This window comes from Osmerus mordax, chromosome 24, assembly GCF_038355195.1.
Source record: "Osmerus mordax isolate fOsmMor3 chromosome 24, fOsmMor3.pri, whole genome shotgun sequence".
Classification (NCBI taxonomy): domain Eukaryota; kingdom Metazoa; phylum Chordata; class Actinopteri; order Osmeriformes; family Osmeridae; genus Osmerus; species Osmerus mordax.
In genome coordinates, this window is record NC_090073.1 from 6819821 (window position 1) to 6844648 (window position 24828).

General features: G+C 50.8%; 1 protein-coding gene across 2 annotated transcripts; it reads left to right on the forward strand.

Annotated features, from left to right (window-relative positions):
• The first annotated feature begins 3597 nt into the window (after window positions 1-3597).
• gnb1l (guanine nucleotide binding protein (G protein), beta polypeptide 1-like) lies at window positions 3598-21074 on the forward strand. Of its 2 annotated transcripts, none has more exons than XM_067228162.1 (7): window positions 3598-3628; window positions 8167-8310; window positions 8417-8542; window positions 9155-9317; window positions 10920-11012; window positions 14729-14944; window positions 20070-21074. In XM_067228162.1, exons 2-7 carry the CDS (start codon window positions 8201-8203, stop codon window positions 20346-20348), a joined length of 987 nt encoding a protein of 328 aa, XP_067084263.1. In that variant the 5' UTR covers window positions 3598-3628; window positions 8167-8200; the 3' UTR covers window positions 20349-21074. The 2 variants fall into 2 exon arrangements, with proteins under 2 accessions (XP_067084263.1, XP_067084264.1); XM_067228163.1 differs by lacking the exon at window positions 20070-21074 and adding an exon at window positions 17308-17445.
• Window positions 21075-24828: the final 3754 nt, after the last annotated feature.

The window sequence follows — 24828 nt, forward strand, 5'->3', positions numbered from 1 at the left end:
CACCCACCTAGAGCTCGCGGCCAATACTAATAAAAGAAAAAGTGCGACGTCGTTATTTGTGGCTTTGCTTCCCAGACATAAACAACAAAGGCAATTATGATCGGCAACCACAACTCTTAAATCAACTGATCGTGTCTGGCCACACAGGAAGCCGCCTGGTTTGATCTGGGTTCAGATGCAGCACAACAAAAATAAGTTGTCTTTTAGCAGAAGAGCAGTACGCCCCAAACCGCAACGAAGAATGACATTGATTCACCCACCGAGCAAAACAACAAACACCTGCAGTTGCATTTGGGGTCAAACAAGACACAAACCCAACACACAATATTTTGACAGATAGTCCCGGGAATTTACTGTTCATTTCCTAGCGCCGAATCTATTTGAGGTTTTTCCTTTGCATAAAAAGGCATTCCAGACTAATAAAAAAATATAATCTTTGCGATGATAGCATCTTTGTCAACGTGTTGATATCTACGTATTGATTTAGCCGCATCATGTAAACAACTACTCTATCGTTTAAGCGATGAGTGTCAATGATTGATTCATTGATTATCTCTGGATGATTTGTAGTAGGCCTACCAAGTATGGCCTAGCGGTACGAGTCTGGAAGACTAACTTTAGGATGACAGGGTAACTTAAACTGTCATCTTTACATCGACAGTTTCCTCCCCTCTGCCTTCTACCCCTGCAGTCCCACAGTTATCAGTCGGACCAAGACAACCATAAATCACGCTCTTGTCTCCTCATAAGCTTGGGGTTGGAGGGACGTGGTCTACTTGATCGACCAGAGCCGGCGGATTGCATTCTCCCGTCGAGTTTGCTGTGAGACGAGTTTGCTGGGAGACGCTGATAGAGTGCATGCTGGGAGACGCTGACAGAATGCATGCTGGGAGACGCTGACAGAATGCATGCTGGGAGACGCTGACAGAGTGCATGCTAGGAGAGCTCTCGGGGCGCCCGTCGACGGCGGTCTGATGTATGGTTCCTGTTTAGCCTCGTGTGTGACTGGATTGCTGACCAGTTTATGAACGGAAAACTCTCGCACACACAAACATACACATATACACACTGTGTCCATGGAGCATTTGACTGCCAATCAAGAGGAGGCAAATTCAATGAAGAAGAGGAGGATGGAGATGCTTTCCCATCTGATCTTACAGCGAGTGACCCTGAGAGCCAGTCAGGGCTGCACCATCACTGTCAGCAAGAAAGGCGGCGGGGAGGAGGAGAGGGGGGTGTGAGTGAATGAGGTGATAAGACTATTAACTTCAGACACTGTGTGTCTCCCCTCCTGCCTCTCCCCCACCTCAGACAGACAGGGGAGGGTGGCCTGGTGCTGCTGATAGCAGCAGTGCATCTGCTCTCGATTTAAGCAGGGACTTTATTAAAGGCCCACTGCTCTCCCTCCCCAGACCCCAGCCTCCCCTGGCCTTCCTTTCCTCCCTCCTCAGACTTCTGCCTGCCCAGACCCCAGCCTTCCCATGCCCCCAGCCTCTCCAACCTTCTCTCTTTCTTTCTTTGTATTCCTATCCCTATCTCCCCCATTGTCCTTCCCCTGCTAAACACACACAAATGCCCCCACAGGGTTTTCCGAACAATTCTCCCACATGAATCTATATGTACCGAGCCACTTATCTGCAGCTAAAATAGACAGTATTTTGTCTAGCACCAGCAGGCTAACAGTTCGATGAGAGTCATAGTCTAGCCGCGTCCTGTCAGTAAGGGATCATAGCTGTCACTGGGGGCTTGGAACCCCAGCGCAGACAGCAGGGTCCTACAGAACAGGCAGATCATAGTGCAGTCTAAAGGCCCAATTAGCTTAACTCCAAGGGTCTTTAGTCAAACACATGTTTCAGCTACCTGCTTATATTGCATTTAGCTTGAAGTCAGAGCACGCCAGAGGAATGTTGTTTTGCGAATGTTTGTTCTGTCGTGTGTCTTTGTATCCACTATGTCTTTACGACTGGCTGGTTTGTCCTCTGTTTGCCATCTATGGTGCCTTCCTCTGTGGGGAGAGGTGGGGTAGGAAGGAGAGGTGGGGCAGGAGGGAGAGGAGGGGAAGGAGGGAGAGGAGGGGCAGGAGGGAGAGGAGGGAAAGGAGAGCAAGTAGGGGGAGGGGAGGGGAGAGGAGAAGAGAGGAGAGGTGGGTGCTGAAGTGAGGTGTCAGGATCCTCACACAGGACACTGTTCTATTTCCCTCTCTGCAGTCTAACTGCTGGTCCGACCGTCCAACAGCCTGACCAGGCCGCACTGCACGACTGAGAGCCTCTCTAATTTGGTGATGATCTGTAAGATGACCTGTCTGGCCTTGTGGTGAGATGCAGAGTGGGAGTCCAAGGATTTCCTTACCCTCTCTTCCTCTCTCTTTCTCTGTCTGTCTGTCTGTCTGTCTCTCTCTCTCTCTCCCCCTGTCTCACTCTCTCTCCCTCTCCCCCTGTGTCTCTCTCTCTCTCTGTTGGCTGGACAATAGCCCCCCCCCCTTCCTCAGACCCAGGGAGACCATGGCTCCGGCTCTCAGCTTTGTCATGCACTCTGGGTAAACTGAGACACCACCAATAATTGATGATGATGTAGGGCATGGCATCTGACCAGGCTAGTCAACAGACACTTTCGTGTTGCCCCTCCTGGGGGAGGGGGTCATGATCCTACCACCTCCATTTGCAGTAATTGATTTCAGAGGAGATTCTTGCCCCCCACTGCTGCCCTTAGCTCCACCTCCCACCCACCTTTCACCAGCTGTCTCCTCCCATCTCGTCAATGACACAGGTGAGGTGAATAAAACGTGTAAATTCAAATATTTTCCAAGTTGCTATTTGGTGTTGATATTGAAATTATACATCTTGATACAAACAGAAAATACTTTCTGTCAAGGTGGAAACATTAACTGTGTTTGACTTTGCATATTTAAGATTTTTTTTAAATTGTATATTCTGTCTCATCCCCCCCAGAATAGACTCAAACACCTGTGAGCTTGAATTCTTTAGTTTTTCATTTAGGAGTGCAGGGGAATGGGCTCAGTGTAGCCACCAGCCTGTCTAATCCATGCCCCCTAAAGAGGTTTAAAACACTCTGGTTTCATATAATCTTCTCGCTCAGACCCAGCCGAGCTTGAAACCTCCCCTTTGCCATGATAGGAATGGACAAATAAAGGTCTCTCCTAGCATTCTCATGAAAGGACACTGTGTGCTTCGTGGATTAGGGCCTAGTGTTTTTTTTTTCCCCTTTCTCAATTAGACTGAAAAGGATGGAAAAATAAAGACTCTTCTGTTTGCTCACTATAATACCTGGCCTAAAGGTTTTGCAGGTCTGACCTATCTCTTCAGGGAAATGCATGTGAAATGGGGGAAAAATATGTGTGCAGTCTGTGAAATATAATTGTTCGGTCATAAAACAGGTGGAGTTTTGCACATCTCCAATGCATGTAATGCAAACAAAAACACATAAGGAGATCATTAAAATATTTTACACAAATTAGGCAACTTCAACCAGTGCGTTGCACTGAACAGAGTGCTTAGAATGATTAAGTCAGGCACTGGAAAGGACAGCTCTACCGGCAAAAAGGGTCCTTCAAGTTCAAAGGCGCATGTTTTGCTTCTCCATGCTTGCACACACATCTCTTTTATCCAAGGTACCTCCTTTTTGTCAGTTGTCATTTTGCTCTACGCAAGCCGTCTGTGAATTTGTATGTGTTGATATCGCTTCACGTTAGAGAAACTGGTGTAGCTAGCACTAGCTAAATGTAGGTATGCTAATGCTGCTTCCTGCTAACACTAGCAGACCAGTTCAGTGCAATGCTAACGTTAGCTATGTATAATTTTATGTCCTGCTCCACTGAAGGTTGTATATCTAGCCTACCGAATAATTAAAGCTTGTAGTTTGCTGAAGGTGTGTTTGTTTTTGATTATGATAACATCTTTTAAAACGGAGCAAGTATAAGATAAGTTTAGAATTCACGCGCCTGAAAATGTCTTCGGAACTAGAAACCATGTATCTACTAGAGATATTAACATACTTTGGGGGTACAAAGGCTATCCATATGGTCACGATGATTGACTTCAGATTCAAAACAAAGAGTTAAGCTAAGGCAGGACGTAGTGCTGCAGGCACAAAGACTGCCAACCCTCTTGTGAGTGTCTTTCCTGCAGTAAGCAAGCAGGTAACCGTTCTAGCAGAGGAAATGGGTGATAATGCAAACAGATAAGGAAGAGAGGTACCTGTTGGCTTTAAGGCTGTCTTTACCTAATCAGGGCACAGTGACAAAGTGCTCCATCAGTGTCTGCCTCAATGAGGTTGAGATGCCATGGAGCCCTTATCTACCACAGCCCCAGAGCAACATTCACGCTGTTGACCTGAACAATGTTGGCTTTTCCCCCCCAGTGCAGTTGTGAGTGACAGTAGGGCGTGGATGTACTTGTGTCCAGCTTCACCCTCTGTCTATCGCTGGGGTGTTTTTCCAGTCCAGATACCCTCCCTCCCCCAGCGTCCAGTCACACAATAAAGGGCGTATGTCCTTGGCACTTCCTACTGTGTTTATTTAACTGGACTTTATAATGGACCTGGCTCTCCATTCAGCATGTTGGTTTCCTCCACGGGAGGATCTGAATGAGGGAAGGAGGGGCCGAGCAGAAAGGCTGGCTCATGGTGGTCAAAGTTGCCCCCCCAGTGAAGTGGAAGTACCCCATTAGATAAGAGGGAAACCATAGATAAGTTCTGATAAAAGAAATAAAGACTAATAGTTGAAGTATGATCTCAGTAAAATGACCGCTAACTTGTTTCGCGAGTGGTAGACTGTCCTGGATCATGTCAGTGGCTTACTAGGGGTTAATTTGACCTAAAATAGCCCAGTAGTAATTTCTGATTCCGATTTCTGATTTAGGTTCACCCAGAATGCTTTTGGAATCATCTGTATGCCAGACTATGATTGTCATCATGTGTCTCAAATCTCCTATTTGATGTTTATATCAGACCACAGAATCATGGGATCCCAGCCCACTTAATTGCCCTGGTGAGTGTGGGCATTATGGCTGACCTCGGGGTCTGTCTGTGTTCCACTCTGATTCATGAATGACCGCGAGTGTGACAGGGGGGGCAGCTCAGGTGGGGCGCTCACATGATCCCAACTCCAAAGAGCCAGGGGTGGAATGTGGACGGCCCTATTCCCCAAAACTTTGAAGCGTCCATATCATAACTAGCAACCCCCTCCACACCCACCCCCCCCACCCCCGCCCATCCCGTAGAAGCAGCACAGGCAGAGGGCCACGGCTAGTGGCTGCGTTTGATCTGAAGGTCGCCATCCCCTCGCCTGTGTTGAAAGATACCTGGCCGGCGAAGCTGGCTCTTATTTAATAACATGAAGGGGAAGCGGACTCGCTCTCATAATTAGGCCTAATTGCCCCGAAGGTGTTGACAGACTGGCCAAGAAGACACAAACTGGCTTTATCCCCAGACTTAGAGTCAGATTACCGGAGCTGTCTTATCTGTTCCAGGGGCAGGCAGGAGCCTCGGTCCTCCTCTCTCTCTTCCCTCCGCTCCCCTCCGGCCCGTCACAGCCCAGGTATATTAATCAGTCAGTCTGATTTACTGGATCCCTCCTCCGGACGGCTCCGGCCTGGACGCACACTTAATGAGGCCGGGGTCTCTCGCCCCCGTTCTGATGCTTGTCAGATTCTCCCTGGACACTCCCAAGATCGAGCCCACTAGCCGTGTGACCCAGAGCGGCCAATTCACTGACCCACTGGCTTGATTAAAATCTTTCTCAGCCCATCATCTTGTAGAGGGAGGCTACTTAGTTTTGATTAAGTAAAGCTAGAGACAGGGGAGAATTGCGGTTCAGTTTTTTTTTTGTGTGTGTGGTTATTTCAAGTGCAATGGAATTCCAATGGAATCCATCCAGCCCTTTTAGTTTCCCTTAAGTCTGGTCTCAATACGCATTTGTTGTGGTAACTTAAGTGGTACTACTCTCCTAAGTGGATAATATTGTGGTTAGATACAAATCACCGTGGCGAGAGCCTGTCGGCCATGGTGGCCGGCCGCCATGTTTGTGTGTCTGGCAAACAGCTGCTCCAGGTTGGTGTCTCAACAATTCCAGAGCCCCCTCTGCCTGGGTTTTGAGTGACATCCTGTCACCGGCTTGTTTATTTGTCTCCGTTCTCTGCCACCTCCCACACACTCGGATGTGTTTGGGTTTGTGGGTGAGTAACAAGCAGGACAGCCGGCCCCATTGTTGGGGCAGCCCAGGCACTGCTGACGCCGACGCCACAAAAACAGAGGACATCGTTTTCGTCAACAAAAGGAGGGACAGAGACTCAGTGCAGACAGGACGCTCTCGGCGGTGTCATTGTCCCGATGTCCTCCCCAATTTGGGGACGTGTCAGTCATCCCTCTGGCTGTGAGTGACGTGGAGCCATCAGGGGGGGGGGGGGGGGCGGGGGGGGAATGTCTCGAGCCACGCTGTTTGCTCAAGGAAACACCTCTGGTTCCAGACATCGGTGTGGTCGTCCTGGCTCAGGAGGACAATATGGGGACCTTAATCCACCTGTTGTCACGGTGATCCGTTCTGTCATACCCCGCTCCGCGCCGTCGGAGGAGGAATGCAGCCTAACCACCCACCCACGTCACCCCGGATTAACTAATGGACCTGCCAAAAACCCACTGTTTACATTTTCTTCACGGCGTCATACTGCAAAACCAACAGTGTGCTCTGCGCTGCTGGTAGGCCGCTTTTGGTGCTTCTCTCCGTGGCAGGGTTTGGTCCGGTGAAGAGGACCCTGATCAAGGGGACCCTCTGGTCCGGCCTGGCGTCTCGTTGATGTCGCTGGTGTCTTCGGTGGTAACGGGATAGCGGCGCGGAGATGACTGTCCTCTTTGTGAGAAGTCCTGACTGCGGTGCCCCCTCCTTAATCAGGAAGGCCGTCCAGAGGTCCGTCTCTGCTTGACAGATTAACATGGACAATTTAACCACTAACCCCCTGGAAAGAGCCGCTGCTAAATACCTGGGGCTCTGGTTTCGCCGCCTGCACACGCAGGGGTCAGGGGTCATTCCAAATAAGAGTAAGGGGCCAGGCCGTCTTGAGGAGGTGTGTCAGGAGGGTGGGGGCTCGCCCCGACAAACTAAGACGGCCTTCGGCCACCCCCCCAATGGGTATTCAGCAATTATTCGAGAGGAAAAAGACGGAAACTGGTTTCCAGTTTTCCGTGTCTGTGTTGTTTGGTAGTCGGGGTGTCCTCAGAGCGCGCCCGTAGCCGTGTGAGAGCACGCCCGTAGCCGTCTGAGAGCGTGCCCGTAGCCGTCTGAGAGCGCGCTCGTAGCCGTCTGAGAGCGTGCCCGTAGCCGTCTGAGAGCTCGCTCGTAGCCGTCTGAGAGCGTGCCGTAGCTGTCTGAGAGCGTGCCCGTAGCCGTCTGAGAGCTCGCCCGTAGCCGTTTGAGAGCGCGCTCGTGTCGGCGGTGGGACAGTGACACATCGTTTCCTGACGCATTCTTGCGGTCGACTGGATTTCCACCCTGTTCCTGCCTACAGGCCGTCATTAAAGCCTGCCTGCTCCTAGCCTTCCACACTGTGTGTGTTGATCAAAACGAGAGTGAAAATCTCGGAATCTCTCTCTGTTTACTGTAATTAAGCTGTCGCAAGGCGTGATTTAGGACGTATTGAGTAAGAAGTCTTAGCGTGTAGCCAGGTGTCAGTACATTCCCCTCAGCTTTATTTGTATTTACAATCCAGAGACTAGACTGTGAATGCAACCTTAAGATAAGACATTCAGTATTTAATTGTGTTTAATTGTTTTTGGAACATAAAATTAAGATCAATATTATGGCTTGTCCAAGGCCCATTCTTGTAACTGTTATTAGTTTAAGTTTGATCTATGCGACAAAAACTTGACAATTGTGTGTAATACACACAGTTAAGTAGTCAACATTCATTATCTCAAGGTAATGTCACACTGACTGACTGATTTCAGGCAAGTCTCTTACAGCTAGCTGGCCAAACTGTTTCCCAAATGACTGATCCGATTCATCAATGAACAAACCTTAACGCTTGTCTAACCTGCAACTCCAAATTCCCCTTCTAATCAAAATCCAATTTGACGAAAATTCTCGACAAATAAACAACGAATCAATTTCGCTCTGTAACACTGGTTCTAATGGCAGCTGGTGTTGTTTCTTCCCAGTGGGGGGAGACGCCCAGGGCGTGTGACCAGAGCGATGTCCCGCCCGCCCCCCTCTCCCCTATACACCCTGCGGGGGGCTGGGGCGCCCCTAAACACCCTGCACTTCAGCTGTGATGGAGGGGACCCCCCTCTGCTGTTCTCTGGGTGAGTACCATGGCAACCTCACACACAGACTACATCCTGTACACTGAGAGAATCCACAACCGTAAGTGATTGCTGTCATACTAGTTTGAATGTGGTGTTGTCGCAGGTCAGGCAAAGGGGCTGTTCACGTGTGGAATCTGAACACCCGGAGAGCTGAGAAGGTTCTGGAAGGACATTCAGGGAGTTCTGTCATCTGGCTGGACACGTTCCAGTCCAGAGAGTCCCTGATCAGGTACGCAGCCCAGAACACATCTGTTCTGTTTGGGTCACTCTCATCACTAGAAAGTCACCCACCCAACAGTGTTTTGTGCTTAACGTCAGTGTTGTGGCTGCCTCTGTTTTGTGTGTTTTTTTTTTCTGTGTGTTTGCGTGTCTGTACGTGTGTGTGTGTTTCTGTGTTTGTGGGTGTGTGTCTGTGACTGTGTGTGTTCGTGTGGGCGTGTGTCTGTGTGTTTGTGGGTGTGTGTCTGTGACTTTGTGTGTGTTCGTGTGGGTGTGTTTCTGCATGTGTGTGTTTCTGCGTGTGTGTGGGCGTGTTTCTGCGTGTGTGTGTTTCTGCGTGTGTGTGTGTTTCTGCGTGTGTGTGTTTCTGCGTGTGTGTTTCTGCGTGTGTGTGTGTTTCTGCGTGTGCGTGTGTGTTTCTGCGTGTGTGTTTCTGCGTGTGTTTCTGCGTGTGTGTTTCTGCGTGTGTGTGTTTCTGCATGTGTGTGTTTCTGCGTGTGTGTGTGTGTTTCTGCGTGTGTGTGTGTTTCTGCGTGTGTGTGTGTGTTTCTGCGTGTGTGTGTGTTTCTGCGTGTGTGTGTGTTTCTGCGTGTGTGTGTTTCTGCATGCGGTGAACGCCCAGCCAGGGCCGGGACATGCGGGTGTGCCTGTGGGACCTGAGTGAGGGCCGGGGCCTGCTGCTGGACTCCCTGTTCACCGGCTCTGTGGGCTTCTGCTGCTGCGGCCTGCTGCAGACGGGCCCTGGGGCCGGGCTCCTGGCCCTCCCCGGGGGCCACGCCGAGGAGGTGAGCCACCACTGGTGGGGCTAGGGGGGGGGGGGGGGGTTGGGTGTGAGGTGCTAGTTGCTCAGCAACCACGTGTGTGAGTAGTTGCTGCGCATGTGTGTGTGTGTGTGTTACTAGTCGCCGTGCAGCGGAGCGTTGCAGAAAGGGGACAGGCCGCATTTCAGGCACCTTTATTGCCTCCAGATTCATGTTACTCACCTGCTCAGGTCGGGCCGCGCTTGAAAGGGGCAGGCGGGTCACTCTGCCCAGCGTGGCTCTGCTCCCCTCGAGCCGGCGGGGCGCCTGCAAGCCCGCCTCCTCAATCATGCCATTGTACACCCCCCCCCCCCCCCCCCCCCCGCTACACACACACACACTCTGTCGCACACACACATCTCCCTCTCATTTCGCCATGTCCAATCCCTGGCTTCCTCCTTCCTACGGAACACACAGACGTCACATCCGCGCACAGCAGCTACAGAGCACGCCCCCGCTCTAGAAAAGATCCCCAGGCCGTCCCATCCTCCATGTAGACCTGCCCCCCCCCCCCCTCCCTGCCCCCAGAGGCGCTGGGTAGAACAGCCATCAGTCTTCTGTTAGGACAGGGAAGGCCAGCCTTTTACCGCCGGCTACAGACATCTGCCAACGGCTGACTGCCATCATCATCACACAGGCATTAATTAATAGAATGGGTTTTAATTACGGGCAGTGTGTGGGAGAGAGTGTGTGTGTGTGTGTGTAGCACACAAGGGCACCCAGCAGCACCTGAGGCAGGCAGCTCCTTAAAGGCCTCTTTGTCAGTTGGTCAGACAGAGGTAAACACGCGGGGCAGATGTGAGGCAGTGCTAAAATACAGATGGTTCCTTCAACAGGGATGTTTAATCTGCCCCCTAATGAGGATGAATCTGGACCATCAGTGAGGAAGTGCTGTGGGTACAGGGCCTCACTCTCTCTTCCTCACCCCCCCTCCTCCCTTCCTCCTTTCCCCTCCCTCTCTGTCTTCCTCTCTCCGTCTCTCTTTCTCTCCCTCTCTATCATCCCCCTTCCCCTCCCTCCCTCCCTCCCTCCCTCCCTCCCTCCCTCCCTCCCTCCCTCCCTCCCTCCCTCCCTCCCTCCCTCCCTCCCTCCCTCCCTCCCTCCCTCCCTCCCTCCCTCCTTCCCTCCCTCCCTCCTTCCTTCTCTACTCTCCTAGCATCATTAGAGTGTGTGTGTATTCTATCCGAATCAGTGCGGGCGCGCAGGAAAACACCACTCACATCTGGGTTACGGCTCTACCAGGATTCATCATCCACCAGGCGACTGCAGCCTCCCTCGCGAGGTCCCCCCGTGCCGGAGCGCAGCGCTCCCGCAGACCTAGTAAAACCCTTATCTCCCCTCATCGGCATGTTTTATCGCTGCAGTTTCTCGTTCACGGTTCCTGTTTTCTGGCGAAAAACAAAGGGGCTTCAAGTTCCAACTCGAACCATGGGAAGAAAAGGGAAGCCAGTGGTGCTGGCGTGGAGCCAGGCAGCTGTGGGTAGCTTTAGGAGCGGCAGGTGGAGGTGGAGGTGAGGTGGTGTGCCTGTGCTGAGGGGCCTCCCTCTCCGCGTGGCGGAGGCTGACGGATGCCTTCCTCCCCCGCAGGTGAAGGTGGTGGAGCTGCCGGGGAAGACGCCCGTCTGCTCGCTCGTGCCCGACGCCAAGCTGGGGATGGTCATGTGCCTCAAGCTGTGGCAGGTAAGTGACTGTCGGCGTTGGGGGGGCGGGGCGGGGGGGGGGGGGGGGGGGGGTGAGCGAGGGATGCGGGATGCTCAGTGGTTAGACCAGTCGACCGCAGATCAGGAGGTCTCCTGATCCGCCTGCTAAACGAACGCGTTGCAATACATTACCCCACCGCCTCTCACGAGGCGTAATAGTGCTTCGTTACCCTGAGGAGCTGTCCCAATTACCCTACTTTCACCCACACACACACACACACACACACACACACACCCAAATGAACAGTTATGCCCCCCTCCCTCTCTCTCTCTCCCCGTGCTTCCACTTACCAGCTCCAAAGAACGATTAGCCAGGCGGCTTTAAAGATGCGCGGTGGGGAGGGCGCGACGTGCTGATTTAGAGCCCCGGCGCTCGTCCCCGCCCGCTTTTTCCAGCACCTTCTCTCCCCCCGCGCTCTCACGTGGCGTCCCAGGACTGTAATTAAGAGCCCGGGAGAACGCAACGTTCAGATCCATGAATCAGCCTCCAGCTGCACATCCCATCTGAGGGAGCCCTCTGTTTTGTAAATACCGTCGCGAGTTTCAATTCCCCGCCCCAGTCAAGGAGACCTGTAATTATTTTCATGCTTAATTAATTTATTTTGGGGTGGGGGGGGGTTATGATTTGCTGGTTATGCAAGACTCGGGGGTGAATAGCGTGCAGGTTGACAGTGAGGGGCGTGGCGGTCGACAGCGGCGTAGCAGCAGGAATCCAAGCGGCCGTGGTTGGCTGTGGTGACGGACCCGGGGCAGACATGCCGCCCTCTGCTGCTCGAGTCCCACCACAGGAAGATGGGCGTTGGTTCGTTTTCCAGCCTGCGCCCCCCGCCTTCCCCTCTCGTCAGATCAATAAGCAGCGGCCCGCCGCCTGGGTGTGGACGTCCAGGCCACTGCGTGATCCATGAGTGTATCAGTGGGACGCTGTGCAGACAGCCCTCTGGCACCGCAGGAGGAGGCTCAAGTGACTTGAAATCATCGCAGTCAGACCCTGTTCATCAGCGGGCCAAAATCATCTGGGATTGTCAGAGTGCCACTTGGAAAGTTGCTGCGCTGTCTTTTGTCTGCCAGGGGAGGCTGTGTGTGTGTGTGTGTGTAGAGAGAGAGAGAGCTGTGTCCATCCATCCTCTAACCACATCTCTTTACACGTCCTGTCAGTCAGGAGGCGATAGCCTGGCTTTTTATCACCTCAGCCCTGCTGGGACAGCCCACTGTCTCCTCTGGTTCACACATGTTAGGAGATCTCTCTCTCTCTCTCCTTCCTCTCTCTCTCTCTCTCTCTTTGTCTCCCACTCTCCCTCTTTCCTCTCTCTTTCTCTATGCTGGACTTGTTTCAAAGGAGTAAAGAGAGAAGATGAAAATAAATCTTTATTGATCATAATCACTTGTGGCACACACACACACACACACACACAGGGAGCGACGGAGCACACACACACACACACACACACAGGGAGCGACGGAGCACACACACACACACACGCGCTGTGACCTGAGCACAGCTTCCTCTTGGGTCAGGCTCTCCTCTCTTCCTCCCCGGTCTGTTCACCCCAACCACCTCTAAAATCAGAGATCTGGAAGGCAAACGCTGTCACCGTGCCCTGCGATTGGCTGGGCCTGGCGAAGAGGGCGGGGACGCCAGGAAAGAAAGCGTCTCCATATGTGGGAGGGAGGGAGCGGGCGCCGTGATGTACGATGTGCGAGGCTTTTAGCATGAACAGAGGCTGCCGGTGGGAAGGAAACGTTCCCATACAGATATCCATCACTCTCAACTCATCGCCCCCGGCAGCCATGACATCATAGAGGACGGACGGACGGAAGGGATTGGTTCCTTATGTTCCGCGGTGCCCTCCACCCCCTTCTGTCAAAGTCACATCATTGGTTCCTGTCGCTCTTGACTTCCCGGGCCCTTACACACTCGGTAACAAACACACACACACACACACACACACAGGTACACACCCACAGACAGGTACACACTCATACACAGGCCCCCGCCTGAAGAAGGCCTCCTCTCATTTGTGAACCCGTCGAGTATAAATGAAGTGCTACGACACATGGAATCATCATCATCCTCGTCCGATATGTCCGTGCGGCATCGCCGCGGCACGTTGAAAAGCCATCCGCCCCCCCCTCCGGTGAGTCGACCCCTTGATGTTCCTGTTGCGGCCGGCGGTGGGGGTCAACAGTGGGGGGGTGAACGGCTGTCATGTCTTACAGTGCGACCGCCCCCCCCCCCCCCACTCCTTACCCCATCGCCCCCTGACTTCACCCAGTCCGTCTTCCCAGGCGATGGAGGGTTGATGGATCTCTCCCTGAAGCGTTAGCCCTACTCCGAGCGGAGGGTCTCTCCAGTGAGGGGGGGGGGGGGGGCTGCGGAGGATATAATGAATTAGGTGTCTACCCAGGGTTCCCTGACCTTTGCCCTCTGGCATCATCCATCAGGGAGCTCCCTGCTCCTTGGTGAAGTGCCGGGGCCGCGGGGGCCGCAGGCGGGAACGCTTAGCGCGTCCCGCTAGCCGCCGCCCGCCTCTCGCTTGCGTTTGTTTTCACAATCGCGGAATATTCGTTCCGTCCGGGCGTGTTTATGAGGACGACACGGCTCTGTATATCATTTGATTTCGGGCTCGACAAGGACAAGTCTACCATGAAGAGAGGAGGAGGAGGAGAGATGCACGGAGAGAGAGAGAGAGAGAGAGAGAGAGAGAGAGAGAGAGAGAAAAAAGGGATCTTTTTGTCTGTTCCACATGTGGAAGGAATTTCCCCTCCCTCCGCTGTGCCGGTGCAGGGTTCTGCGCTCGGGGGCAGGACGTGGGGGGGCGGAGCCTCTCCAACGGACGGACGTCTCATGGCCGATTTGCATAGATCTCAGGTGAAGGGGGACGGACAATGAGGGGGGGCGTGTCCACGGAAACAAAAGGGGGCGGGGCTCTGGCTCACGGAGGGAGAGAAATGGCGGGAAAGAGGAGAGCGTTAGAGCGCCGTAAATCTTCCTCGCTGTAAATCTCCCCGGCCGCCCACCCCTTCTTCCCCGCCTCCGTGAGCGGAGTGATTTATGGAGCCCCGTGCTTTTATCAGCTCACCTTTAGGTGTTCATTCACTCAACTGATTTATGATGAACCTCCACACGTCCCCCAGACACAATACTCAGGCATCCTTCAAAGACACGCTGGAAACAGAAGCTGGAGAGGAACGTGGAGCTTCTCGAGTGGCCTTTTGAGCCAAAATGTGTTGTTCGGAAAAGAAGCTGTCGGAATTGTTTTGTGAATCCACTCTGCTACATTGTTGTTATGTAATAGATAAGAGATATTACAAAATGAGTGTGTGAGGGTGTTTCTGATTGGCTGTCTGTGCGAGGCTTGCGGTTGGAGCAGCTGAGTAATGAAGCACCAGTCTCCTGGTGTCAAAGTGCTTCCAGCCAGATAACCTCTGCTATCACTAGCCCTAACCCTGCTGCACTCTGCTTCGCTCTGCGGCTTCTGTGGTCCCCAACACATCCCTCATCCTTCTTTCTCCCCCCTCTCTCTTTCTTCCCTCTCTCCCACCCCTCTCTCTTTCTCCCCCTTGTTCTCCCTCCCCCCTGAAAAATTGTAAACTTTGTACGCTACAGGCGACCATTTTAACACCCCCCTTGCTTTTCCCCCCCTCTCTCGCTCCCCCCCCCCTCACTCTCTCTCCCCTCTCCTACTCTCCCTCCAGCCAGACTCCGGTCCCGGCCCTCTCCTATTGGCTGGTTACGAGGACGGCTCCCTGTTGCTGTGGGATGTATCCCAGAGGTCTGTGCTGAGCCGCCTGGCCGCCCACCTGGAGCCCGTCATGTGCCTGACCTTTGACCCCCCCACGGGAAGAGGCGTCTCGGGCTCGTCGGAGAACAGCCTGTCCTCCTGGAGGCTGGACGGACAGCTCAACCTGCAGGTCAGTCTGGGAGAGGTCTCTCCACAGCTCTCTCCAGGTCAGTCTTGGAGAGGTCTCTCCACAGCTCTCTCCAGGTCAGTCTGGGAGAGGTCTCTCCACAGCTCTCTCCAGGTCAGTCTGGGAGATGTCTTTAAACAGCTCTCTCCAGGTCAGTCTGGGAGAGGTCTCTCCACAGCTCTCTCCAGGTCAGTCTGGGAGAGGTCTCTCCACAGCTCTCTCCAGGTCAGTCTGGGAGAGGTCTCTCCACAGCTCTCTCCAGGTCAGTCTGGGAGAGGTCTCTCCACAGCTCTCTCCAGGTCAGTCTGGGAGAGGTCTCTCCACAGCTCTCTCCAGGTCAGTCTGGGAGAGGTCTCTCCACAGCTCTCTCCAGGTCAGTCTGGGAGAGGTCTCTCCACAGCTCTCTCCAGGTCAGTCTGGGAGATGTCTTTAAACAGCTCTCTCCAGGTCAGTCTGGGAGAGGTCTTTAAACAGCTCTCTCCAGGTCAGTCTGGGAGAGGTCTTTAAACAGCTCTCTCTAGATCAGTGTTAGACGGCGGCTCTCTCCACGGCACTGGGAAGAACAGCAGGGGTTGAGGAAGGTCTCTCCACAGGGCACGGGGTCGTAAATCAGCAGCTGGTTCCACAGTGTTGGCAGGGCCAGGCCAGGGGGCTGAGGGCCTGGCGTGTCACTCCAGACCTACCACACACACACACACACACACACACACAGAAACACTCTATATTTCTTTCTCACACACACAGAAACATACAGACTCCCTGGGACTGGTCCAAACACTCGGCCAGACCAGAAGATCCTCTCTCCCTAGACTAGCTGCTCTGGTGACTTTGACACACACAAGAAAAGATCACATCAATCCTCCACCATCATTTATCTTACATAACACCCAGTGCATCTCGGTCGAAACGCCCCATTTGACACTATATTTTCTGTTGATTTCATGACCAAAAAGAAAATGGGCCAATATTTCACCCGAGCTCCCATGAATCAGAGCAGAGTGGAACCCGAGACTGATATACTGCTCTCCCTTTCGGTGCTCTGGTATTATTCTTTCCAGGGCTTTTTGCAAATGAACGCTTGAATTAGAAATATTTGCAAAGCCTCAAAAAAAAAAAAGGAAGAATTCAAGCTCAAATCGTGTCTGGGATAACACTGGAAAAGATTTGATTCAATAAACTGAAAATAGAGGAGCCTGGTTATCCCGTTTATTTTACACAAGCACAAAATATTGATTTAATATGCAATTTGGGACCAAATATTTTTTTTAAACAAAAAAGCGCGTTTGGAGGGGAGGATCCTAATGGGGTTTCGTGATTTATCCTGAAGTGCAGCGCAGTGTGACGTCCAGACAACCGTCCTCGGTTCTTCCCACAAGAGTATTTTTGTGCGGTGGTAGTGAGGGGTATCTGGTGTGGGAGGCGGCTGAAGCCCTGATGGACGACCCGCGAGAGGTAATAAAAATATCAAAACCTCCGAGGCCCCTTAACCAAACAGAAAACACATCTGCCGTAAAGGGAACAGTAGTCTCACAGTGGGAGGCTGCATTAAAGACTGAGGGGGCTGGAAGTGCCATAGGACCCCTGGTCTACAAATCAGGCCCACACCACCACCCAAGCTGGGGGGAGGAGGGGAGAGCGGGGTGGGGGTGGGGGGCCTGGGAACGTGAGAGCCATGGGCAAGGGAAACCGAGTTTGACACAACGCAGTGGGCTTGTGATTTAGCTGGGGCGAAACCACTGTGAAATGAGCTTATCAAGGTCAGATAAGGAGAGATACACTCCGGAATGGGCTTAATGTTTCACACATGGCTTGCGGAGGCCTTCTTGGGGCTTAGGTGGAGGTTTGTAAACCTTGCGGTCCGTCTTACGCGGTTGTGTTTGTTACATGTGGGTGAACGGTTGTAAATGGTTTGTCGTTGAGGAGTTGAGGTTGGGTTTTTTAAGTCTGTAGGAAGGGGCGAGTGTGATTATAACACTGCCAGTGCTCCAGTTTGGCGACTTTAGCTCAGTCTGTTGACAAACACACAGACAGATTCATCCTGTGCAGATATGCAGTAAAGACAGGAGCTTAGCGCTGGAGATCAGGCATGGCCGACTCTGAGCACTGGGGGGGGGGGAGACACGATGACAGCTCCCCACAGGTGGAGCTCCAACACCTCCGTGATTGCCACATGTCAACATGCCCCTCTCTTTCCAGTCCCCTACGTAGTCTCTCCTGTCTGTCCAATAGCAAGCAGGGGTCAGGTCATGACGGACCAAACCATGTGATGGAAGGGGGGGGGGGGGGGGTTGACGCATGACTTGGACAGTTCTGAGGCATGGGGCTTGTGTCAAGAAATTTTCCAACCCCCCCCTTTTTTCCTCTAGTGTCAGCTCTCCTCACCTGTCTGCCTCGTCCATATCCTGCCAGTGCAGCCAGGCCCTCTTGACAGGCCAGGTGACAAAAGCCTGTAATCTCCCGGCTGTGCGCGGGGTGATTCATGGCCGGGGTGTGTCTGAAATACCTGCTCGAACCCCTCCTCACGCGGACGGGCTCGAGTGAGCGCGCGATGATGGAACGTTTCAATAGATCAGCGTGAAGTCAGCGCTCCGTGCCAGGACTGACGGAGGAAGAGAGAGGGAGAGAGAGAGGGAGTTACGGACGCTCCTTTTGAACGGCTCGTCTGTCCACAATCGCCCAGGAAAGGATCTCGACGTGTGAGCTTTGATTTGGGGCTGGATGTTACCAAGGGAACGTCTCCCGTGCTACCCAGCTGTACAACAGAGACGGAGGTTTTTTGAGTCTTTCACGGCTGAGATTACTGGCATTCACTCAGTGTGTGTGTGCGTCGGTGTGTGTGTGTGTGTGTGCAATCCAGGAAGGAATGCTCAAACAGAGAAATAAATAATGAGGCCCAAAGACGGATTTGTGTGATGATGAGAGGGATGGGCAGTGAGGGAGCGGAGAGGAACCAAGGAGAGACGGGATTGTTTAGGGCCGGGGTGGGGGCCTAGAACCCCAGAAGCTAATGCTAATGCCCTGTTTTAGTGATGGAGCTTAGAGCTAATGACAGCGAAAGTAGACCAGGTCGCTCACTGGAGAAAGGGCTGGTGTGGAAGGAAGGGGTGAGGGACACAGCCCTTCTGCAGGAAGCTGTAGACAGACAGCCGGGCGGCCATTTTCTCTGCGGCAGTCTGATTGGAGTTCTTTAGCTGACTTTCTCCTTCCATGGAACAGCGACACTAACTAGCTGACCAGGTACTTGCCGTTTACAAGTGACCTTTCAATTGAATAAATTCCTCTTCCTGACACAGGCTATGGAAAGCCAAACAAACACAAACAGACACTTTAACCCATCATTATCAGCGGCTGTAATGTAGACCAGATGGGAGAGGGGTTTGGGCATACCAACTTCTTGAGGTAATAACAGTGTTTCCTAACTATCCATCTTTCACCTCCTCGGACCGTTTTTCGCAGCGCTGGAGCTTGCGAATGTGTGATAAGTCACCCATTCTTTCACACCCCAGGCATGTCGATAACACACGGCCCACATACCCTCCTGAAACCCCCCGATAGAGAGAACCCAGCAGTGTGAGCGAGTACGATTGTGGTCGTCGGAGACTCGCAATTGTAGGTCTCCCGTGTGGGTTGGGGGTTTTTGATTTGGATCAATGACATTCCTCTGTTAGTCGCTCTCCTGTTGCATTCCACGGCTCGCTCGCTCCCTCGGAGCTCTGGAGTACCTGGCTTATGTCTTCCACATGCACCGGGGAGCGCCGGGTGAATTTCCAGGCCGAGGACGGGAGCACGCAGCTCCATTCTTCAGCGTCTCCTCCCGCCCGGAAGCCATTACTCTCCGAGGACACCGCTTATGAAGTCAATTTTACGCTGTCCAGTTCGATTTCGGCTCAGAGGCCAGATGTTCCCGGCTCCCCCCCCTCCCCGAAAGCCCCGACGCACGTGAAGAGCACGTCCCCCCCCTCGTCCCCTCACCACCAGCACCACTCCTCCGGAATGTCAGTGACAGCAGAACATTCGATGGCCTTCCAGCTGACAGCCGTTACCGTGTCACAATGATGCCCCTGCAGGAGATAGACACAGATCCTTCTTCCTTTCCTCATCTGTCAGTGGCGAAACATTTGGCACCACATGTTTTGGATGCTGGAGACATCTGCAAACATTTAGAACGACCCAAAAAAAAACGACACGTTTCTAAAGTATTATTTAGGTTGCTTGTTCCACAAGTCCAGCCATGAACACCTCACGCAAATATGCGTGGAATTGCGTGGGACAACTATGAATGTAATGCAGTTGATTATGAGTAGTGTCAGCGACAGGGAGAGACCGTTAGATGTCCTTCCAGCCGCCGTGTGTTGCGCTGTCAGAATGTTGCCCCTGCAGGAGATGGATGCTGTCTCTGGGCCACTGTAGATCAAGGGAGAGGGAGCGGAGTCGACGTAGCGCAGGCGGTCATTACAGCCCCGTGTATTTAGCGTCTCTTCTCCCGCCGACCGGACCTTTCGCTGCGCTTGTAATTCATCAAGGCGCTTAAAGAAACAGGTTTCCGCACACAGGGATTTCAGTGAGGTGCTCTTTCTCCTGTGACAAAGGTAGCGCGTCCCCGTCGCGCTTGAGGAGGCCGCTAACTCCAAACCAAATAGCGAAGTGAGAGAGAGATGTGCCCGCGCGCCACTCGTGTAGCAATGTTTAATGCCCGATGATTGAGTCTCCAGAGTCGCTGGTGGTTACGTGGCCAGGTTCAACAGCCATCTAGCCCTCCACTTGGACCTCAATCATCAGATCAGCTGATACTTTCTCCCTCTCTGTTTGTGTTGGGCACACTTTGCCCGACTGGAATGATTAAGTCACTGGTGACCTAAATGGTGTGATAATGATTTTCTTTTTCTTAGTTGCGCAATTATCCCCCCAAAAAAATGTTTTCTTTTGAATGCACATATCAGCTATCTGGGGAAAGGAAAATGCCATTTTGTGTTTGTTTAGTTTTCCCTTGGGCCATATTACTTTAGCATTGGAAGTCTTAACTCTTTTGTTTGACAGTACATTGTTGGACACACCGTGACAAACTCTTCTCGCTCGTGTGTGTGTGTGTGCTTGTCTAACTCGCTGCCTGGTGTGGCTGGACCCTCAGGCCCAGGACCCGGTTCCCCTGGTGAACCCGGGGGTCTCCCAACTGTGCGTCCGGCAGGACGGCAAGATCCTGGCGTCGGCCGGCTGGGACCACCGCGTGCGGGTGTTCGGCTGGAAGAGGCTGCGGCCTCTGGCCGTGCTCCAGCATCACACTGACATGGTGCTCAGCGTGGCCTTCTCAGACCACCCGGACCCCACACACAGGCTCCTGGCCGCGGGCTCCAAAGACCGGCGCATCAGCCTCTGGTCCATATACAACGACGCCTCGCACACTGGCTAAGGCGCCGAGTCCTTTGAGCTCTTCGGACATGTGAACTCCTAAATGATATCGGTGTTACCCCTCCATAGAGAGCCCTCTACACTGTGATCAAGGCCATGGCAGAGTTAACTTAGGTTGATGACTTGCATGTCACATTGTTGATCTTGATGTGAGGGAGTGCCATGTGTGTTACAACAAGCTTTTGTTTTTTTAAATGTGCTGTGTGTGCTTCCCAGATCACAGCATTCACTGTTTTTCATCTCTCCATTTTTCTTCCACAAATTGCCACCCAAGACCACATACATCTGCATTCTAAACACTGTACAGTATGAGTAAAAAAAATGAATTCAAAAAGTGTTCAGTCCAAAAGGCTGATGTTTTATTATTTTTGTCAAAATGTCAAAATCTTAAAAACTATTTCAGTGTGTTTGCTCATCTGGGGGGAGATGTGCTTGAGGGGACTTGAATTTGAGGTGTGAGTCTCACCTGAGTGACTGTGTAATCCAGGCTTGTTTTTCTACCAGGTCTGAGTTTAACACGGACCCTGATTTGACCTGGCCTGCTTTATTCAAACAAGGTTAATCACTGCAGCCGGGCAGAACGCACAAAGCAGGTTTAAACGAGTGACAGTCACTATTGTCCCATAATAACCTAAGGCAACTGAGTTTCTTTAGCATTGCTTAGGTTTATATATGTTTGAATAGTAGGCCTGTGTACTGTGCACCCAGAGGCCATATTTGTTGAAATTAAAAAAAAAAAAAAAAAAAAAAAAAATATGTTCTTTATACATGGATTAATTATTACTCCAAGTATCTGCACAAGCCTTCTATAAAATCTGTAGATATTTCATTTAATTTGTCACATTCATGGTGTATTCAAAGTCTGACAGGCAGGCTGGAAAAGAGAGGTTTATTCCCGTTTGAGAGTCAATGCCGCTTCTAACAATATCCTTGTGAGTCATCGAGCTGCATGGAACTTCATACTTTACACGGCCGTATAGGCTACAGACGGGACTTCAAACAGCTTCGGGGCGTTCTGCTTCATAAAGGACCCGTCTTGTGGGATGACCCAGACTAGAGCAGGCCTAGACGCTACAGGAAGGCTAGTGCAGTCATAGTGCCCGGACCGGCACAAACTCCGTGTTACCAGCTCAGAGGAAAGACAAGCCCCGCCATTACCCGAGCTTCCCTGTCGTAGACCGTGTCCTTGTGTCCCTCCACTGTTCCTCCACACCTCCGTCCCTGACCTCTGCAGGGATTCCCATCTATAATAGCTTCCTACTTCTCCTGTAGACTTTGAACAAATAACAGAGGTGACTGGGGGCAGCTTCCGCTCATTCTCTGCTAAATCAAATACCAGGCAGTCCCTCGCAGTTGCGGGTTGAACGAGAAGAAACAAGCGAAGTGCGTCCACGTCGTAAATCAACTCATAATAAATGATTTAGGAAGTCAATAAATGAACGGGTGCCCCATGACGGTGCCGGATACTGACAAAATGCTCCACGCCTCAAGTGTGTTCTCTTTAGTCTTTTAGGGAAAGGGTCAGCTATGCTTTGTGATTGGATAGCTTCTGTAATTATGGGTTTAATTAGGTGGTGACTGTTGCGTGAGCAGTACTGTGACTGACTGAAGATATAAATGAAAATTAACAAGATTGTAAAAAGATTATCTTGTGCATGCAAACGACTAGCTTGGTTGTTTCTATTGATTGTATGTGAAGCATCACGGTTCCCGCTCTCTGGTGATGACTTGCTTTTGTATTCAGCATAAAACGTCCATCATCGATAGCAAATTAAATATAAACTTTAAAACCTCTACGGTCGCTGAAAAGCGGGGGAAAATAGGAACCACGTGCCCAAGGTAAACGAGCCCCGGGAGTCTGCAGTCAGGTTTGTTTTTAATATCTCTCCCCAGATATGCCAAGTTGCAGAGGTGCGGCAGCAGAAATGTACACAAAGGTAAAACAAACCGAGTGCAACTCTGATCGGCCTGTCACAACAGACCTTCCACATGCAGATGGGTGTCAAAAGATGCGTTGGGTTCTTCTTCGTCTCCTCATCTGTCAGTGGCAAAACATTTGGCACCGTATTTTGGGGAGGCTGGAGACATCTGTGCATATTTAGAAAGACTAAAAAGTACGCGTTTGCTTTTCTTAAACGTCGTTTTAAAGTTGCTTGTTCCACATGTTCAGCCTTAAACACACCATGCACCACGCAAACGTGCGTGGAGTCGAATGAATGGAATGCAGTTGAATTTGTTTAAACAACAGAACATGCGGTGTTGTTGTAGCTTAAATGATGTAGCCATAGGTTAGGAATGCAGCATCTTCAAATATTTATTGAGATTTGTATCATGCGTTAGTGATAGCCGTGTAAAGCATTTGCGTTTCGATTAACACCGAGCCTACGTTGAGAGATGTCATATTTGTTTTAGGTTATGTAAAGTTTTATTTGATGCTTGTAGATAGATCTAATGTCCTCGCCAACTAAAAACTATTAACCCATAATAATAGGCCTATTAGGCGTAGGCTACTGCAGTTCCGTGTGTCTCCTCTGGCGGGCATGATTTCATTAAGGCAACTTCGAAGCTATTTAATAGAGTAGCCAATGTCCATATTCAATGTTTGTATACATTTGTCTGTCTAAATGTGACCTCTAAAAATTACTTGACCACTGCTGAGTTGATAGATCAACTGAGGGATTTGTCAGCTTCGATTTGACACTCATGGGTGAAATGGTCGAAATATTGTTTTTAGTTTCATATTCTCTTCCGTCTAATAAATAATAGCCTACTTTGAAAAACCTTTGTTGTGTCAAAGCGGTAATTAGTCGTCAGTTGGACGGTCATTGGTCCTGTCCTCACCTGCCGGGCCCAAGCTAACTGCCAGCTGGAGAGGGGCACAGGTTCGACCACCGCCGGCCTCACATCAAGGCGAAGCGCGGAAGGATAAACACAGCTGGGTCGATCTAACGGAAGAGTCCTGGGTCTCGGTATCCTCGCCTTCCTGACGGCCAACTTCTGATTACCTCTACCGGGATTCGGCTCACGCGAAGGGAGGCAAATCTCTAGACTAGTTCTTCCTGTGTAGTCCCAGGACTAATTCGGAAAAAGTGTTTTAATGATCGATACGATTTAGTCTCAAATAACTTATGGGAAGTCACATATAAGACTGCAGACAAAATTAGTAAGACTAAGAAATAACCAATTGGAAAAAACTAATAAATAAATCAGTGTAGGATGTTATAATGAAGAAATCCCATTTTATTGTAGCCGGAATCTTCAGTAGGCCTATGGAAGCAAAGGCTATAGGCCTAAATGTTGCTGAATGTAAGTGAATTCCACATCTGTTCATTCTCGTGCTCCTGCTCGGTTGTTGATTTTATACCCAAAACAGAAATTATACGATCAATTAGTCGTTTAAATGAGTGGAAACATTATTTAACCTTTGGCACCTTTAACAGTCAGAGGTCTGGGTGCACTGACGTCCTTTTTCCGTCGCTCGAGATGAAACGTTCCTCGCTTTTGAGGAGAAAAATACAAATGAATCATTAACATTTCCTATTGTACCTGACCGTCACAAATCCCCAAACTATTTATTATTGCAAGGACGAATTACCAGTGACAACACATTCCTCACGAGACTTCAAATAGGGAGATCATTGCACAGGATAGACCACAGAAAGGTCCTGGCCTAAAAATATCGCTCAACTGTCTCATTTCATGTGAGGAATTGTATCCTCTGAAGGGAAATGTTCAATGTTTTCCTTTTATCAGTGTGAGGAAAATATTCCTTTTATTTGTGAAATCTACCTCAGTTCCTTCCTAATAGTGACTAATAGGCCCAGTAAGATGAGACTTCAACGTGCACCGTGCTTCTTTTTTTTTACTGGAAGCTTGTTTCACTCGCAAACTCATATAAACTGACCTTTATTATGACTGTTACCCAATATCATCACCTAACCAACAGCAGAATGTTGTGATAGAAAGGTTTTACTAAACCAGTTTACGAGAGCGCCATGTTTAATCAGAACCGAAAAAAAACAGTTGCCACTAATATAGTTATAGGCCTACTATTATTGTTATTAATTGTATTATTACCTATATTGTTCTGTAAATGTCTAAGACCGTAACATTCATAGTACAGTTTGCCAAATTGTTAAATCATGTAACCTACATACACACACATAAACACACAATGTGATGCTTTTCTCTGTATATAGGGCAGTATTGAATTATTATTTTTCTGTATTATTTTCAAAGTGTGTGTTAATGTGTGTGCGCGTATTGCCAGTATTTGCACTCACTAGCATCGATTTTGTCTTTGTATATTTGTCGGTGCAACTATTATCTGATACAGCATATTCGCATTTATCCTGTGCTTAACACTGGACACAGTCATCTATTTCACTCAAACAATGCAATTTGTGAGTCATGGTTGTTCCTGGAAACAGCAGAGAGGTGTCTGAATGAATGGTTGATGGAAATAAATGTATAACTAAATG